This window comes from Periplaneta americana, chromosome 6 (genome assembly GCF_040183065.1).
Source record: "Periplaneta americana isolate PAMFEO1 chromosome 6, P.americana_PAMFEO1_priV1, whole genome shotgun sequence".
NCBI classification, from domain to species: domain Eukaryota; kingdom Metazoa; phylum Arthropoda; class Insecta; order Blattodea; family Blattidae; genus Periplaneta; species Periplaneta americana.
In genome coordinates, this window is record NC_091122.1 from 41,174,183 (window position 1) to 41,192,051 (window position 17,869).

Consider the following 17,869-nt stretch of genomic DNA (forward strand, 5'->3'; position numbering starts at 1 on the left):
TGAGTTGCATAATGGGCAGTTAAGGAACTGATATATTTCAATCCTATGCAAGTGTTTGGCCAAACAGTCATGGCCTGTTGCCAATCTAAATGCAGCTACAGACGATTTGCTTGGTAACTCGGGAATTAACTGTGGATTATGATAATATGATTAAATGGCAAGTTGTAGCCGATTTAAGTGAACAGCATATTTTAACGTTTTGGTGGCTACTTATTAGATATAATATAACTCCTGTATACGAGCTGTTGGTTAGAGAAATGTAGAGTTTTTACGTCATTTCTGGTCATTTTTCGCTGTTTTAATCTTTTATGTATTTTTTTTTTTTATTTTGAGGACATATTTTGGTCATTTTTTAAGACTTCAATGAATTTTCAAAACATATATAGGCCTACGGAAAATGAAATCATATGTCAAAACAAGGAAAAATTAATGTCCTGTTCTGTGTAAAAAAAATACGGTACTAAATATTAAATTTAATAAATAGGTTAATAAAACAGGCTCTGTGAACGCTGTGATGTGAATTATGTATCACACAAGATGGCAACACTTCCAGCAGCTACTGTGTGGAGAGTGAGTACCGAATGTTATTAATATAACACAGTATGTAAGTTTTAATCCGGTGAAGTATCATCATAAGTTTGCATGTGCAAGTAGTGGTTATAACAGAGGGGCCCTGTTGCTAGTCAGTCAACAGAAACAGTGGGAATGTTCACTAAGATTCACTCTATTTATTTATTTATTCTGGTGTAGTTAAGGCAATCAGACCTTCTCTTCCACACCACCAGAATATACTCTTGTGTAGCTTATATTATCTGAATATAAAAATATTATTTTCTTCCGGCATATTATAAACTTCCATCAGTAATGTTGTATTGGTGATATCCTGTAATTTCATAATGGACAATGAAATATGAAAAGTTGTTTTCTGCTTATTTTTTTTTCTCGTTTTGCGTTGCGACCTTAATATTTCTCATATTCACTACCCAGTAGGGAGGAAGGAATGAAATGAGTTCATTTCTACGGATAAATTTGCAACCTGAGATACTACAGAGGTAGAAATGTTATGTTTTATTTAACAATGCTTGCAACTGCCGAGGTTATATCAGCGACACCAGTGTGCCAGAATTTTGTCCCACAGGAGTTCTTTTAGGTGCTAGTAAATCTACTGACATGAGCCTGTCGCATTCATGCACACTTAAATGCCACCGACCTGGCCCGGGATCGAACCACTACTAGATAGTGGTCCGATCCGATACTATTAAATAAGTAGTAGGTGTACCAGTATTATTTCACTATATATATCAAATGGCTACTCGCCAATATGTGCGATTTTAGAAAAAAAAACAACAACAACAAAAAAACTTTAAATCAGATTTTCTTATTGAAACACGATCTAGTGCTAGTGAGCCCCAAAGAATAATTTTGTATCAGTAATTTATTTACAAGTGTGATATTGATTTTCTTTGCTCTTAACTGGACAACGGTTATAGAAGTAGTTTCCATTAGTGTGCTGTTTACATTGTACTTTCTGGTTAAGAGCTATGTGAAGACAACAACACGTGGCAACACAATGAGTTGTTTTGATTCTATTTTTAACTCTTGGGTAAATATAAACAAAGGAAAATTTCCTTGCACGCGTATATTTTGTTTACGATTTTAAACATAGCCGTGAGAGTAATTTAATTATTCTTCTTTCTGACTGATGCATTTCATTATAATTAGTTTAAATGTAAACGATTTTCTGTAGGTTATTCCACAACGAAATTAAAATATGACATTAGCAATAATTAGGCTACTGTTTCTTCCGTGCAATTTTGAATGATAATACACATGGTAAACTGTTTAATACTGTAACATAAAAGCATGGAAAGTAAATCGTTGGCAGAACTCATTTGTAGCCTACTTCAATATATATCTCAAATAGTTCATTTGTGAGAAACTAAACAAAGTTAAATAGTTTTATCTGGGAATAAAAAAATCTTATCACACAAATATAACTCACAGAACTCATTATTTTACGTTTTTGTCATAGGACATATACAGTATTTGGTATGGGTAAGGACAATTTGCATTTAATCAAAGATTAAGGTCTAATTCTTGAACATTGACCGAAGAAGTACCGGTACAGTTTTAAAAACTATTTTAATCATATTTCATGTTTACAATAAATAGTTAAATAAATACAATTTGTTACATAACATGTATAAAAATATAATCTAAGAAAAACTGCGTATTTTTTAATCACTAGAAGCGGAGAAAAAATATGAGTTTTTTTATCTCTTATATTAAAATATACGATATCAGTCTTCTGAACTGCTTTTGAAAATAAAACATATCCCTGTTTTGATATACCTGAGGCACTTCAACACTTCATTTTACATTTTAATATTCTCTTTTTTCAACAGATATTTCAGTGATGATTATCGGTACCATTTTTTTTTCTGTTCTGAATATAATATATAAGAAACCTTGTTTTCTTAAGAAATATTAGGTTGACATCTTGTTTCTACGCGCATGATCATCAAAATATCTACTTATTCTTTTGAAGTCATTCAATGTGTTGTCAATTTCAGAGTACTTATGTGGAAATATATAGCTGTGGCCGGGAGGAAAAAAGTCTAAAGTAAAAATTTTATACTTTTCAGGAGAGCAGTAGAAAGATTGAAATTGGTGTCAATTATAGAGTTTTTTTTAATTAAGAGGTTTTTCCTGGATATTATTTGTTTATATTTCTTCTAAAATAGGTAATGTTGGATTCGGAACACCTCAAAATCTGTGCTTCAGTGGCTGGTCATGATAATATCTTTGAAAAATATTGGAGTGCAAGAGGTCAAATGACTTTATTGTCAAACACCTGGCATTAGAAAACAATAACAACAATTTTCTTGATTATTTCCAAAAATAGCCGCACTTAAGCCCTTTTAAGATTATAACCCAAACTGATAGAAGAGACTATTTAAACATAAGACCTTTTTCATGTCTACATAAATGAGAAATGTAAATTATTAGGAATGCAAAATGGGTCTTAAACAATTATAGGACTGTTTACCCTGGTGCTTAAAGTTTTAAAAGGAAAGGGCATCAGTATGTGATAAAATGGCTAAAATACAAGTTAGACCTTTTTAATAGGGAAGCTTGGAAAGTAAACATGTGATGGTTTGTAAGGAATAAAGTATTAAATATACTTAAGTCCTTTATTCTGTGTGTGCTCCATTCAAAAAGTACTTAGGACATTTGGTAACGCTCTATAAATCCAGTCAGGAGTCTTATTTGATTTTAGCCGTTTTACCAGATTGTAGAGAATTGTTTCCGCTTTCAGAATATATAAAAATCTCATTTTTCACAAAAAATTGATTTAAGACCTTTTTCCTCCCGGCCACAGAATTATCCAAGAAGATTTATTATATCTTATATTTATTTAGAACACTCTAACATCGTACTCTTACTAGAAAGTGTACAATTCAATTAGTCAAAGAGATATGTGTTTATTATAGTAATTTCTAATACTTAAACTGCCATCATTCCCTTGCATTTGTTTCGTAAAATATACATATTGCGATAAATCTACCAGAAATACCTTTGGAAGTCATCTGAGTATCTGACTGGATGTCCAGCAGATTTTGCTTGATTGTACATAGCAACACCCACAATTGACTCCAGCAGTGGATATGACAAATTGTTACTATTAGCTACGACTTCACTAGGTTGAAACGTGTATGTAGTTTCTATGCTCTGTCTCTTATCCAGTATTTTATAGAGCCATACAGGAAAGAGAGCTGACTTTAGTTTGTTGTGTGAGGAGACTTTTTCACAGTGTTCCAAAAATTCAGCTTGTTTCAGTAGTCGTTGAACATGTCCTTCTGTCTGAAGCTCCTGTTATAAAAAAAGAAAGCATACAGTACAATTTAAAAGTGAATGTCATGTGAAGTTTAAAATTGGTCAATTTCCTTTGAACCGTAATTGTGTTATTGTAATATTCAATTATTCTATAGCAGTCAGATGTATGGTACATAGTATTGTATTAATTATTATTCTTAAAATTAATCAAAGAGACAGCACGTCTAGCATGAATTTGATAATATGACTGCGAATTTATATTTTTTACAGAATATGGTACGTACATATTATGTTAACATAGTAAGAAGTGCATATAATCTTTATATTACATAATATTGAAATATTTATTTATTTATTCTGGTGTAGTTAAGGCCATCAGGCCTTCTCTTCCACAACATCAGGAATACAAATACAATAATAGAAATAAACAGAAAAAGAAATACACTATATACAAAGTAAAGCTACACAAGAAATAAAGAGAGAGAGAAAAAGACACTAAACAAAGTAAAACCACGCAAAAATATACACAGGTTGCAGACACACAAACTTTAAATGAGTGATTAAGTATCATAATTAATTGTATCCTAATTAATTAACTAACATAAACAAGAAACTTGCAATTTTAATCTAGATTAAAAGAGAAAAAGGAAAAAAAACACAAATCAATACTTCTAGCAATACCTAAAAAACATTAACTAAGACAAAATTTTCCAATTTAATTTTGAATTGTGATAAAGTCCGGCAGTCCCTGACGTCATTAGGTAACGAATTCCAGAGGCGAGGTATTTCTACAGTATAGGAAGATGAGTATAAAGACGTTCTATGATGAGGGATAGAAAGAAGTGCTTGATGTCGGTTTCGAAGAGTTGTAAGAAATTGAAAGCGCGATAAATATGGGGCAGTAGAGAGACCTCGATAAGGTAAGAGATAAACTGTGCAAAAATTTTCTAGGAGTACCACAGAATGCGTCAAATTTGGCAGCAAGACTGGAGATGGGGATGGATAATAGTCTAGGAATAATCCTGGAAAGGAAAATAAAATATTTAGGTAACATTATTCTGAGGGAGATGCCAAAACAAAATAAATGATCCCTATTCCACTTTTGCTCATTCTTTCGAATCCAGTGAAAGTCTTTTCAGTGTTGTCATGTGTACTTGTATATGTGTAAATTAATGTTTTAAACAGGTTTCAACCGTCAGTTTTCCTGTCTACTTAATTTCTGCCCTTTTTGTAACTTCAAGGGTTTTTCATCGGACAAAACAATATAATTGACAGGAAATGTAATATTTTGTCTGAAAATTTAAAAAAGTTACTTATAAGAACAATTTTTTCTCTTCTTCATTGTAAAAAATTGAGTTACCTAATTCTTGCATCAGATAATAATTTGATGATGCTGAAAATTTGTTTAATTATGCAGATTTATTGCATTTTATTTGGTATCATTTTAAATACAAAGTTATTAATCACTAAAGGCTTATTTTGTAAATAATGATGTAAACCTGTTCCAAATGGTTTAGAAACCAAGATATTTTAGCATTGACATATTTATTTCATATCTTTATACTTTTCCAAATTCATTTTTATATGCTGTCACTGGAGCACTGAACTTATAATCCTGTAGACTGGGGTTCGATCCCCGATGTGCCTCAAATTTATAACTTATGTTGGGCATGTCCATGGTTCAAGTAACACAGGAGTTTTCTCTGGCAGGTCCAGTTCCCCTGTGGCATCCCAACAAATCTCCATCATCATCTCATCTCATTACGGGTGTAGTGTAGACAAGCCTCCTATGATTCACCCTGGGCAATGACTCTGCCGGTAAATTGGTCTATACAATTGGCTTTATGTGGGTGAATGACGAACAATCAAATACCCGCCATTAGTTCTGTGGAGTAACGGTTAGCACATCGGCTGTGAAACCAGGTGGCCCGGGTTCGATTCCCGGTTGGGGCAAGTTACCTGGTTGAGGTTTTTTCCGGGGTTTTCCCTCAATATGAGCAAATGCTGGGTAACTTTCGGTGCTGTACCCCGGACTCATTTCACCGGCATTATCACCTTCATCTCATTCAGATAATAAATAAGATGTTGATCAAGTGTCGTAAAATAACCTACTTAAAAATATATATTTATGTATATTTTGCCAAAATTTTCTTAATCTTGTACTGGTTTCTATTCATATTCTTTTATATCTATGAATTTATGCTTGACATGCTATAAAATTATTGATTTTAAAACTTTTGTCTGAAATAAGAGTACAGTAGTAATGTATTACCTGAATATCGTTGACTGCAAGACCAACCATAAGATTCATGAGAACAATAGATGAAAGAATCACGAATCCCAAAAAAATGATGCGACTTGTTCCATGTAGACGAAGTTGACTTTGATTGTCAGGAAATAGTTCGCTATATTCGTATTCTCCCATCATCATTACAATAGTTTTCACTAACCCCTTCCAGATATCCTTGAATTGATCCATTTCATGAAACTGCACAGAGAAGCTTATGACAAATCCCATTACAAGGCCTCCAAATGTCAGCAAAACCTACAATCAGATAATTATAAAATTTGCATTAATCCTAATTAAAGCTGGGATTTTATAAATAGCAAGATTGTCTTTCTTAATATCGATGATGTTCAACAGCAACTCTATATGTCGAGAAATGAATAAAATGAGATTACACTTTATTTCTGTCAAAAAAAGTCTTTCCGAACCTTCTGCAAACATATCTAAAGGCATGGATACAAACTTCATAAGAAAAGATATAAATATCCTTCTATGTCAGATATTTGTTTGTTATCAAGATATTGAAATGTTTTTTTGCCTTTCAGTAAAATTGAATTTTTTTTTTATAATACGAGGTTGCTGTTCAACATCATCACTATAATAAATTGAATCATACATAGTCTGTAAGTTATTTTGAAAAGCATCTTATAATGTAGCCTTACTAATAAAAGTACGAGGCGTGTTCTTAAAGTAAGTTCCATTTTCAATTATAGCTGTCGCATCGCTGCAATCGTTATTTTGTGCATACGTGTTTTCTTCTTCAGTCCTCAGACAAGCTGTGCATGCAGTTTCAGAGCTTCAGTCCGTGTGTGTGGTTAGTTGTGATCAGTTGAAATGTTTAAAGTGATCGAGCACCCCACCGACTGTGAGATGCGGTCTGTTATCTGTTTCTTGAATGCGAGAAACATCAAACCAGCTGACATTCATCATCAACTTTGTGAGGTGTATGGTGATGATGCCATTAGTGATGGAATGAGCAGGAGATGGGTTAGAAAGTAAAACCAGGGCCGCATCTCTGTGCATGACGAGCAGCATACCGGTCGGCCATCTTTGATCAATGACGATTTGGTGTGTGCTGTCGATGAAAAAATTCATGAGGACAGGAGGTTCACAATTTCTTCGCTTTTCTTGAATTTTCCACAAATGTTGCGGAGTGGTTCGCAGGCGGGTGAATTCTACAATGAGGGGATAGAAAGACTTGTGCCACAACTCGATAAATGCCTCAATAATGGTGGAGATTATTGAAGTGTGGGGAATACAATGCTACAAAAATGGTTTGTAAATATTTTCCCGTTTACTTTCTACACCCTTTTGGAACTTATTTTAAGAACACGCCTCGAATTATAATTTATTAAGCACTGGTGTAATTTTCTTCACTATAAACCATCTTTAACTTGAAACAAATGAAATGGATGCAGTTAATTAAGATTACGGCATTCTTCAAAGCTAAAGGTATTTGTTTAATTTGTATTGTTTCTTTGTTTGAGAAACACTCATAATATTGGAATTATGTTTTTTTTTATTCCATGCTAACTTTACACCATTGTTTCTTAAATTATACAAGCTGTTGTGTTGTATGAGGATTTCAAATATTCTAAAAAAAATACCTCCCCAGAAAGAAGTGTACCAGTAGATTGAGTAAATCAAATTCATTGCTGACGAGATTTTAAATATGTTAATCTATCAAATTAAAAATTCCGAAGAAGAAACAATTACATAAAAATTGCAACAAAACAAATAACAAGTGAATAAAAGTATTTTTATTATATTATATCGTTGGTGTTTAGGTAAAAAGGCTTAACTCTCATTTTTTTAAATATGACTTTCTTTGTTATAATTGGTGTAATTAGTTAAAATTAAATTACATAGGTAACATGAAGATATGTTTTTTTAACAATTGTGTTTACACAGATAAAATCGTTATTGAAGAAGTAATAACTACTTCACTGTGTTAATATTATAATTTTGATGGTAAATTACCTGATTGATTAGTTTCGCAAACCTTCTCAAAACTAGTCAATCAGGAAACAATAATCATCACTGATTATATAAGTGTTAAAAGAGTATATAATGTAACTAACAATAATATGTTACAATAAAATTGTTATACATCGAGGTTAAAGAGGTAATGTAAATTTAAGGGGAGAGGGTGGTATTTTTTTTAACTTTTTTCCTATTTGGTGTAAAATATTAATTTTTTGTATGTAGAGAGCTCATAGCTGTGGCGTCTCAACCAAATAAAAATATTTTGAAAAAAAAAATATTTGGGGGCCCAAATTTGAAAAAAAATTGTACTAAAACCGATATATCTAAACCGTTTTTAAAGATAGATTCAAACAGTTTTTTGCGATGAATTTGCAAAAGCATGTTCTACAAACTGTCTGTAACAGAATTTTGATATTAGTCCCTACGTTTGTAAAATAAACAATTAAAATTTAATAACAATTTTCTGATTTCCTTTCTTGCAAACAAACGGACGTATTTTTTTAATGAAATCAAGTAACAAAATTCTGTTACAGAGAAAAGTTTCCTATTAGTCTAAAGAATGGATGTTCTAAATTTCATGCATGTATCTTTAATAGTTCAGAAATTATATCCATTTTTGTCTGGCAATGTAGCAAAAAAAATCAAGTTACTGGAAACCGATATAAGTGGGCATGTGATTTAAAAATCCATAGCGCAGGAAGTTTAAAAATGGCGACTCAACATCCGATAAGGGCACAAATACCCACAAAATGTTATGCAATGCATTCCACACATATCAAAGGGTATTTTAAAGAAAAAAAAAATTTTTTGAAAATTTAATTTACCAGAAACAACAATAAAAGTGGGTGAGTGATTTAAAAATCCATAATGCAGGAAGTTTAAAAATGGCGACTCAACATCCGATAAGGGCACATATGCCCACAAAATGTTATGCTATGCATTCCACACATATCACAGAGTATTTTAAAGATTTTTTTTTTCTTTTAAATTTACTCATTTTTCACCAAAAAATACCATCCTCTCCCCTTAACACGAGAAAGACATATAATACGTTTTCCGAAATAAAATTGTTGTTCCTGAGACATTTTTCTTTCGTGGGATGAGCCCTTTTACCTAAACACCATCGAATTTATGTTTCCACGCTTATAATTTGTAAAGTGAAGTTTGCATTGTGGATAATCGAGAGGTAAACAGAGTATGTTTTCGTTATAATATTGATAACTTGAACTGGAAAAATTTCCCATAATTTCGGAATTCACGTTATGTTATGGCCATCTTGTGTCACTCCCACTCCGAGAGACATAGGCCATAGCTTACAATGGCGTTATGATTAATCTGCCACTGATTAAAAACATGATTACAATATGCACACAGCTATTTCTGCAAAATTAATTACCTATACTTAAATCGTGTAGTATATGAGGGGTTCACAACCAGAGTGGACCAAGTCCATCTGGAATAATTCTGAGATATTGAGTCTTAAAGTTCCTGGCTCACGCTTAGCAACGTTCACCTTCCATAGGAAATGCTGTCCTCTGTGGAGTAACAAATGAGTTATGGAATTTGTTTGTTAAGGCAATGAATAAAGCTTACTTTTCTTCATCCGAGATTATATTAATCCACAAACTGACCACAGGTGGACTTGGTCCACTCTGGTTGTGAGCCCCTCATATATAACTGAAGTCAATACCAGTAATAGTATTTTTGTTAACAGTATCACTCAAATTATCTTTTAATTTCAGAAAGTAAACTATGAGTAATGAATTCTTTATTTATACTGGCAGAATTAAGGCCATAGGGCCTTCTTTTACACTCTACCAGGTCACAAAGCATACAAGCAGTTAAAATTTAAGAAAAAGTTAAAGAACAGAATACTAACATATTACAAAAAAAAATAATAATAATAATAGCATAATAAAATCGACAGTAAACAACATGAAAATAATACCATAATAGTAAAAAAGAAAGTAAAATATATTTGGAATATGGAATATAGTAAAAGCAACTCATTTAGTACAAATGGTTAATATGGAAAAACTTAAGGGAGAATATATCGAAATGGAATGTAATAAAATAATAATAATAAAGAAAAGAAATACAAAAATTAAATAAAATTAACGATAAAAAAAGGCTATGATAATAAATTCATCGGCTGATAAAGAGAAAAAAAGGGGAAAGGAAGGAAAAAGAAATATAAAACTATGGCAGAGAAAAGGGCTTATAACTGAAAAGAATCTAATTCAAAAAGTGCAATTCTAATTTATTTTTGAAACTAGACAATGTCCGACAGTCTCTAACATGCTGTGGTAGAGAGTTCCAGAGATGAGCTGCAGAGATGGTGAAAGATGAAGGGTAGAAGGATGTTCTGTGTTTAGGAATGGAGAGTGTGATATGGTGTTGTGAGCGAGTATCTATTTCGTAATATTTAATTCGGAAACAATTTGTTATGAAATGTGTAAAACAAATAATGAGAAAGTACTTTGTGATATTTCTTTTCATTTTCGCAGATAGCAAATTAAATAGTTTAAACATCATATCAGTACCTTGATAACATTTCGAAGGACTTGGTAGAACATCAGAGCATAGTATCCAACCGTTGGGAACCTTCCAATGAGCAACATAAGCTCAATCCATGCCAACAGCACTGCAAAAGACATGACATGCAGTACCCAGGTGCTCTTAGTTGGCTCTTTCTTGTCATTGAGGAATGGCGTCATTTCGGTTCCTGTCTCGCCACTTACGGCTATGATGAGTGAGAGTACGATGCACAGGAAGTTGACCCATGTCTCGTACTGGGCTATGTAGTGGCGAGGCAACAGCATGATCTGCGCCACCGAATGTACAAAGAGCACCAGCACAGACACGAGGAGGATCCGACGAGACACAACTATCTGTTGATGAGAAACTATGCTTGTTACAAAAATTATTAAATCTTGTTCTACACCTAATGACTGTTACTTGCTTCAGAGAGATCTAAACGAGTTATACAAGTGGTCACTGAAGAATAAACTGTATTTCAACTTAAATAAATGTCATTATATGATATATACTAGGAAAAAAAACTTATTTTACTTACAGATACTCAATGGGTGGGGAATTCCTGGAAATGACTGACATGGTAAAAGATTTAGGCATACGATTCACTTATAATATGGATTTTTCCAGCCGTATACTTGAACTTGTGTCTCAGTCTCTGAAACTTCTAGGACTTATCTATAGACATATCACAAAATTCTCTTCTCAAGATAGTTTAAAAATTCTATTTTTTTCATTAGTTAGATCAAAACTTGAATATTGCAGTACTGTATGGAACCCCTATCAAATTAAATACATTAACAAAATTGAGAGTGTTCGAAAAAGATTCGTTAGATTTTTGTTTCTTAAATCATTTGGTCACTATCCCTCCTGGAATAATGAAAGTAGAATTTCGTACTCATCTCTTTTGTCTCTCTTTAATTTTGAAAGTTTGCAACACAGAAGAAATAATATTGATATAAAATGCCTCCATAATTTATTAACAAGTTCTGTAAATAGTCATCTACTGTCTAGGATATCAATACATGTACCAAGAGAGAACTGTAGGACCAGTAAAACATTTAATATAAACTATGCTAGGACATGTTATTATAAGTACTCTGCACTTCTTAGAATCTGTTCCTTCTATAATAAACTGAGCAATATTGACATCTTTCAGGATAGAACCACACTCTTGAGAGAAATAAATACCGGTAGCATTCAAAACACTCCGTAAGTATTCTACTAATAAATAGGTCTCAACTGGTTTGCATATTGTATTTTTGGTCTTCTTTCTTAAATTATTTCATATCAATTATCATTACTAACTCACTCCTAATTCTGTTAATATTGCTGACTTAACGTAGGTCTAGCCCCTTATCAGTTATTGTATTATTGTTATTAATCTGTGACTAGTTATTTGCATTTCATCACTTGCTCTATTACTTTAATATAATCTAAGTTTTCTTTATACTGTAAATACTTTTGTTTTTGTTTACCGAGATTTACATGTAATATTTGCTTGATATCTTTTGTTGAGTAATATTGGATTGTGACTGTTTAAATTTAAGTTTAAATTACCATTATTCTATGTATTACTACTTTATTTTCACTTTTCTCTACTCTGTAATTACATTGTTGAGTGGATTAAATTAATTAAATTAAATTAATACAGGCTGATTCACGAGGATTTACCGTCACTTACGAGGCTTATGTCTAAAGACATTGTGAGCAAGAAATGTCATATACACATATGTCCTAATCTCAATATTTTCAGAGTTACACTAATTTGAAGTTGTTAATAAAAAGCCTTTTTTCTTTAGTTTTAAGTGTAAAAAATATTACAAATAGGACTATTCAGAAGTATCATTTCTTTAATTGGCTAGTGTTTTGAATCAATATTTTGATTATTCTATAATTTTGATATAATGTCACTAATAATTCTAACATGTTAAATATTAGTTCAATAACTATAATAAGTCTACAGTCTTGCTACAACCCTGATATTGTAATAACTCTATAACTTTTGTATTTTATTATTAACCCTTCTGATTTTGGTATAATGTCAGTACATTAATAATTCTGTGGCATTAATATATTGTCATTATTTCAATACCAACGAATTACGGTACAAATAATGGCACTATTTTAATAACCCAATGATTTTGTACAACATTCATCATCATCATCATCATCATCATCATCATCCTTCACGAATTAGGCCTCTGTAGACCTGTTTCGGCCCCATCTAGCAGTCTTCTTAAAGGTCTTCCTGGTCGACGATGTCCTCTAGGTTTATATTGCATCATAATTTTTGGGATTCTTGAATTTTCCATTCTTCTTACATGATCTAGCCAATTGAATTTGTATCTGCTGATTTTTTCTTCTACTGACTCTACTTCTAATTGTTCTAAAATTTCTTCATTCCTTTTTCGGTCTAAAAGAGTATATCATGCTGTCCTGAAAAATTTCATTTCCATTGCTTTGATTCTGTTCATGTCTTTTTTCTTTAATGACCAAATCTCGCTTCCGTATAAAAGGGAGGATAATGCTAGTGTATTATATATTTTTATTCTTGTAGATTTTTGTACTAATTTAGCTTTTAATATATTGTTTATTATTCCTAGAATTTGTGTAAATTTGGTAATTTTCTTGTTCACATCTTTTTCATTTTGATAAGATATTTCACAACCCAGATAATTGAAATTTTGTACTTGTTCGAGGCATTGGTTATTGTGTATTATCTTACTTCTGACTGGGTCTTGTCCTAAAAATGCCATTACTTTTGATTTTTGTGCTGAAATTTCCATCCCAAAATCTTTTAATATTTTATTTAATGTATACAATCCTCTTTGTAAATTATCCTCTGAATTGGAAATTATGACTTGATCATCGGCATAGAGTAAGGTATTTAATGTTAGAGCACTGGTTATTTTGATTCCTGATGTGTAGATTTGGTTCCATTTTAAAATAATTTAATTTATATAAATATTAAATAAAGTTGGTGATAGTGGACAACCTTGTCGAACTCCATTATTAACTAATTTTCTTTCGGATATACAGTTATTTATTTTGACACTTATTTTGCTGTCTGTGTAGATTTCTATTATATTTTGTAATAGCAAATTTGGAATATTTTTATCTTGTAATATGTCGAATAAAAGGTCTCTTCGGACTTTATCAAAAGCTTTCACAAAACCAATAAAAGCTATATGGGTTTCTAAATTAAATTCTCTTCTTTTTTCTAACAATAGTTTGATACTAAATAATGGATTTACACATGATCTTCCTTTTCTGAAGCCATTTTGACACTCCAGAAGGAAAGTTTCAGCATGTTTTTTTAATTTTTCATTTAAAATTCTACTAAATATCTTATAACGTGTTGAGGATACTAATCCCTCTATATTTTCAACATTCTGTTTATCTCCTGTTTTATATATGGGAATAATTACACTATTTTTCCATTCTTCCGGTAAAGTGGCAGTCAGATATATTCTGTTTAGAAATCGTAGTAATGTTTCTTGAAATAGATCTCCTGCATATTTATACAATTCTGAATTTAGGTTATCTTCTCCAGGTGATTTACTATTTTTCGTCTTCTTTAATACCTCTTGTAGTTCTTCTTTTGTAATGCATTGTTCATCTGGGTTTTTGTGTCCCAGAATTTTGAATCAAAAGTAGGATTGTTCCATAATTTTTTATAAAAGTCTAGGAATGTTTCTATTTTGGGGCAAGGGTTTATCTTGGCGGATTCCTTTATGTCTCTGTTCATGTATTTTAAAATTTTATATGTATTGGGTTTCATTTTATAAATGTCAGTTTGAAACTTTAATATCTCTGAGATTTTGATACGTCTTTTTTTTTTTGGTATAATTTAATTAATATAATTGTTTCATGCAGTATTACTACTTCAATAATTCTAGATTTAACCGTCATAGTCGCTCAATTCTAGCATGCTGTGCTATACATCGGAGACCCGGGTTCAAATTCTGGTCGATCCACTCAGAATTTATAACTTGTGTTGGGCATGCCCAGAGGATTTCTCCAGGCACTCCGGTTCCCTGTGACATAACAAATCTCCATGAATATAATTTAGACCCACTGTCTGTAGTGCACTCTGGATAGTCTCTGACGAACTAAGTGGTCTGTGTTTCTTAACAAGTGACATCTATGAGCCACGCTCGTAGAATCTTAGCAAATAGTGACAAGTTAAGGGCCCTGATATTGCACAAAAAAATTCTAGATTTAATACAATCTCACTAATGTGGCAATTGCGATTGTGGTTTAATATCAGTAGGGTTCTTTAACGTGTAATCAAATTCACTTTTCATTCTTAGGTTTTTTCATTCCGTTCAAAGGATTGAACACTATATCAGGCTATTTCTGTCTGAAGTAATATAAGTTTTCTGTATTTATTAAAATGAGTGCACTACCAGTATATTTCTATATTTCCCTTTCAACCTTGATATTGTATATACGCAAATATTTTTTCCGCAGTTTTACAAAGAAACCCTGGGGGTGCGCGCATTATTTGAAACACAAATTACAGCCAGTTTGATTTTATTCTTTTTAATTTTCTCTCTTAAAATCAGGATGCGCGGATTATTCGATGGCGTGGAATATTCGCGTATATAATAAGATATATAAAAAAGGTATTCTTCAAATAACTGAATGTGCTACATTACCTCTGTATTGGTATAATGGTTGTTATTGTAGACCAGAAGCATGCAGTATACTGATAGGGATGCCACAAAACAAGCATGTACCACTGCCAACATGGCAAAGATAATTCTCAATCGATGCCACTTGAATCGCAGGAATGCCTCTAGTAGTGGATGCTGAAGAATTCTCATTTGTTGGAGATCACTTGCACCCGACATAAGTGCAGTGACTACTGCCATCTGCTGCTCCAACCCATGAGGGCACAGCAGACTGAAGTCAAGTGTAACCTGGCAGAAATAAAAATTATTCAATTAGTCAGAACAGTAGTAATCCCTTTACTCATTGTTCAGTCTCTGTATTTGACCACTGCAAGACCTGAACAAAGGTTGCTACACTTTTAACACTGTATTTTATTTGTAAACTTAGTTGCTCTGAAGAATATTAAAATAATATTTCCTTGTTCACTTAATCGTATTTTTATTGGGTCTAGAGTAGAGAAATAAATACTACATTTCATTTCCAACATATATATAAATGATATTTTAAGAATTTTAGAAGTAAATAAATGACAAAATTTACGAAGTTAAATTGGAGAAAACAATTTATTTGGACATGCTTTTTTAATTAGATAGACTATGAACGAATGAAATAATTTTATGCAACTGTTACATTGATTTTCTATAAATAGTATTTATGATTAAAAAGTAATTTGTATATTCTTGGTTTAATTTTATTTTAGTTATTTTTTTATAACTTACTCTAAAACAAAAGCACATCCAAATGAAATTCTCAACACACAACTCAATTTCAGAAAACACACTCTTTAACTCCACATTACACTACACAAACACATCCCCACAGGAAACACAAACAAAAGGCGCCAAGACCAGCACCAATCATTTCTGAAGATGGGTCATAACAGGCTGAAACATGTTAACCAGGTACTGTAAAATTTAACACGAGAAAGACATGTAATACATATTTCGAAGTGATATACGGTAGTGTTAAAAGTTGTGTAATCAAGATGTATATTTAAACTCATTTTTAAGAGCGGTATTCACCCTTTCGTTAGAGTTCTGACTTCATTGTCAAATGTTCATTTAACGTTTTGTGCATTTGCCAGTTCATGTTTTAAATATAAACTTATTGTGTAAGTGTAATAATGATACAAGCATTTTTATTGTACAAGATTGAACAGAAGTTAAAATATGTTGAAAATTGAATGGCTATGAAAAAATTAAGTTTCAAAGATTTTATAAGGATATTCATGAATATGTTCTATTAGAACATAGCAAGCATAATATTAATAAAATATACCGTAACATTATAATAATAATAATAATAATAATAATAATAATACACCAAATTTAAAATACCTATAATGTAAATTGTAAAAAATTATAATAATGATGGGGGAGGGGCGTTGACAAAATTCTGTGTATGCCACTGATGTTACGTAACAGTCAATTGGAAACCTGTACATAAACCAAGTTTTATTTTTATCACAGTTAAAATTACAATATTTGTATCGTCTATAACAAAATGTAATGAGTTCATATTTAATATGCCTTCCACAGTCGTGTTTTCTTGTAAGTTGCCAATTATGATCGAGGATTTAGAGATTTATAAAAGTTTCATGTGTTGGTATGATTACATTGGAGGCTAAACCTTGTTTGAATGAATATAGAAAATATCAACATACTTCCAAACAAGCGTTAAGTTTATTGTTATGAATAGTGTATAGATACACATAATAAATGTCATGACCCCACATATGCATATTTCCACCATTCCCCTGCCGAATATGGTTGGTTGCTGGCACCTACAGGTATGGAAGATTAGAACCATCTTGAACTTCCAATAACATGTATAATTGTAATAAAATTGTTTATCTATATACAAATTTCCTACATTCAATAAAGCACACATACTGTATATTAAAATAGAATAATAACCATAATGTTCATTGGCATCCCATACGAAAAAAAAAATGGTATGTGTCTTTAAATTACAGAGAAGTACATATTGAGAATAAGAATATACTAACTAAAGAAATTTTCTTTTATGTTTTGTGCAGAATGTAATGTTTCATTAAGATTTTCAAATATTTAATATAGAATGGACCTTCAAGCAAATACCTTAAAGTTGCGGTCATTAACAGATGCATTGTTTGGTTGAATACTTTCGTTCAAAACGTCAGTTACGAAGTTTACTGGACGAGGAATATGGGAGAAAATAGCATCTGTGACGGATGCATTTGTGTTAGTCTCAGCTGACAAGTCACCTCCATGCTTCAAAAGAGTTCTTAAACAGTCACGGGCACCAACATATGCTGCTTTATGTAGTGGGGTACAACCAAACTGCATGCAAAAAATAATGTCATATTAATATTGTGTAGCTTAATGGAGAACAAGTATATGGGAGTTAAACGCAAAATTTGCATTAGCTTAAAATGTTGTATTAGCAGATTTCTAACACCATATTTCTGTATCAATTTCTACTTACAATTAAAACACATTGTTCAAATTTAAATATGACTAACATTAAAATTTAATTTCGTAAAAAAATATTTCGATACTGTAT

The 17,869-nt window shown here is 31.7% G+C and overlaps 1 protein-coding gene across 1 annotated transcript in view; it reads right to left on the reverse strand.

Moving 5' to 3' along the window:
* LOC138701273 (transient receptor potential channel pyrexia-like) overlaps nucleotides 1-17,869 on the reverse strand; it is a 29,236-nt gene that overhangs the window by 2,748 nt on the left and 8,619 nt on the right. Inside the window, exons 5-9 of the mRNA XM_069827994.1 lie at nucleotides 17,425-17,646; nucleotides 15,310-15,573; nucleotides 10,654-11,001; nucleotides 6,110-6,382; nucleotides 3,578-3,873 (exon numbers count right to left, since the gene is read on the reverse strand). Coding sequence (XP_069684095.1) covers nucleotides 3,578-3,873; nucleotides 6,110-6,382; nucleotides 10,654-11,001; nucleotides 15,310-15,573; nucleotides 17,425-17,646 — 1,403 coding nt within the window. The remainder of the gene's footprint in view (nucleotides 1-3,577; nucleotides 3,874-6,109; nucleotides 6,383-10,653; nucleotides 11,002-15,309; nucleotides 15,574-17,424; nucleotides 17,647-17,869) is intronic.